The sequence below is a fragment of the Euprymna scolopes genome, chromosome 8, assembly GCF_053919585.1.
Source record: "Euprymna scolopes isolate OS-2025 chromosome 8, ASM5391958v1, whole genome shotgun sequence".
Classification (NCBI taxonomy): Eukaryota; Metazoa; Mollusca; class Cephalopoda; order Sepiida; family Sepiolidae; genus Euprymna; species Euprymna scolopes.
Genome location: NC_136489.1, coordinates 3,180,918 through 3,182,214, shown reverse-complemented (window position 1 = coordinate 3,182,214; position 1,297 = coordinate 3,180,918). Strand labels below are relative to the sequence as shown.

Sequence of the window (1,297 nt, the reverse complement as noted above, 5' to 3'; positions counted from 1 at the left end):
AATTGCTCCTTTGGAGATTGGAGCGTTCATGCTTCAATTTCGACATTATCTATCGCCCTGGTAAGAATAATCTTGTAGCTGACACATTAACACGTGCTTCTTGCACTACTGTGAATAGTAGCAACAACCTCCTCAATTTGCATTGATCCTTGTGCCATCCTGGGATTACAAGGATGATGGTCTTCATAAGGAGTAGAAACCTCCCTTACTCTCTTGAGGATATTCGGCAGATGAAAAAGGATTGCATTGTTTGCAACAAATGCAAACCAAGATTTTTCCGCCCTTTTGATGGGCATTTAATCAAATCAACTCAACCTTTCGAGATTTTAAAAGACCCCTACCTTCATCTATTCCAAATAAGTATATGTTGGTATTAGTTGATGAATACAGCCGCTTCCCATTTGTATACCCTTGCAAAGACACAAGTACCCAGAGTGTACTGCAATCTTGCTCCCACCTGTTTTCTGTATTTGGCATGCCCAGCTAAGTTCATTCAGATAACGGGAGTTGTTTCAAGAGTGTTGAGTACAAGAATTATATGCACAGCAAAGGGATCTCCACCAGCTACAGCACTCCATATCACCCGCACGGGAATGGTCAAGTGGAGCGAATGAATGGAACAGTGTGGAAAACTATTTCATTAGCATTGGAAGACAAAGGTTTGCCGACTGAACACTGGGAAGAGGTTTTAGCAGACTCGCTCCATTCCATTCGGTCTTTAATATCCACAGCCACAAATGAGACACTTCATGAGCGCCTGTTTAAACACCCAAGAAGATCAGTGTCCGGGACAGTGGTACCGTCTTGGATGATCGAATCTGGTTTTGTTTTAATGCAGAGACACAACCGGTTAACTAAATATGAACCTCTGGTTGATAAGGTTGAACTTCTAGATGCTAACCCCCATTATGCCTTTGTTCGATCTAACGAGAGTAGGCAGATGACTGTATCTACACGTGACTTGGCCCCGTTGAAAGGCTTCCAATCACCAACATGACTCGAAAAATTGGAATGATACAACAGCAGATCAGCAAGAGGAAAATTCACCCCCACCAGTAGAACCACCTGTTTTGCGATGGTCAGAACGTAGTAGAAGACCACCAGATAAGTTGAATTTGTGATTCTAGAGTTTAGTAAATCTTGATTAAATTTATTTTGCGCATCAAAACTATTAAATTGTACTCGTTGTGCTGGCTGAATTAGTGATTTTTAACATTGCGAACCTGAAGTATTAAACTACATTCCGTGCATTGGTTGTGATCAACCCACCTTCATACTCTAATACTTGAATGAACTT

General features: G+C 41.3%; 1 protein-coding gene across 1 annotated transcript; it reads left to right on the top strand.

Annotated features, from left to right (window-relative positions):
* The first annotated feature begins 538 nt into the window (after positions 1-538).
* LOC145284086 (uncharacterized) lies at positions 539-997 on the top strand. The gene has a single exon (XM_080133152.1). It carries the CDS (start codon positions 539-541, stop codon positions 995-997), a length of 459 nt encoding a protein of 152 aa, XP_079989278.1.
* Positions 998-1,297: the final 300 nt, after the last annotated feature.

Coding starts and splice junctions, on each gene's coding strand:
- LOC145284086 (XM_080133152.1), top strand. CDS start 539: ATGCACAGCAAAGGGATCTCCACCAGCTACAGCACTCCATATCACCCG.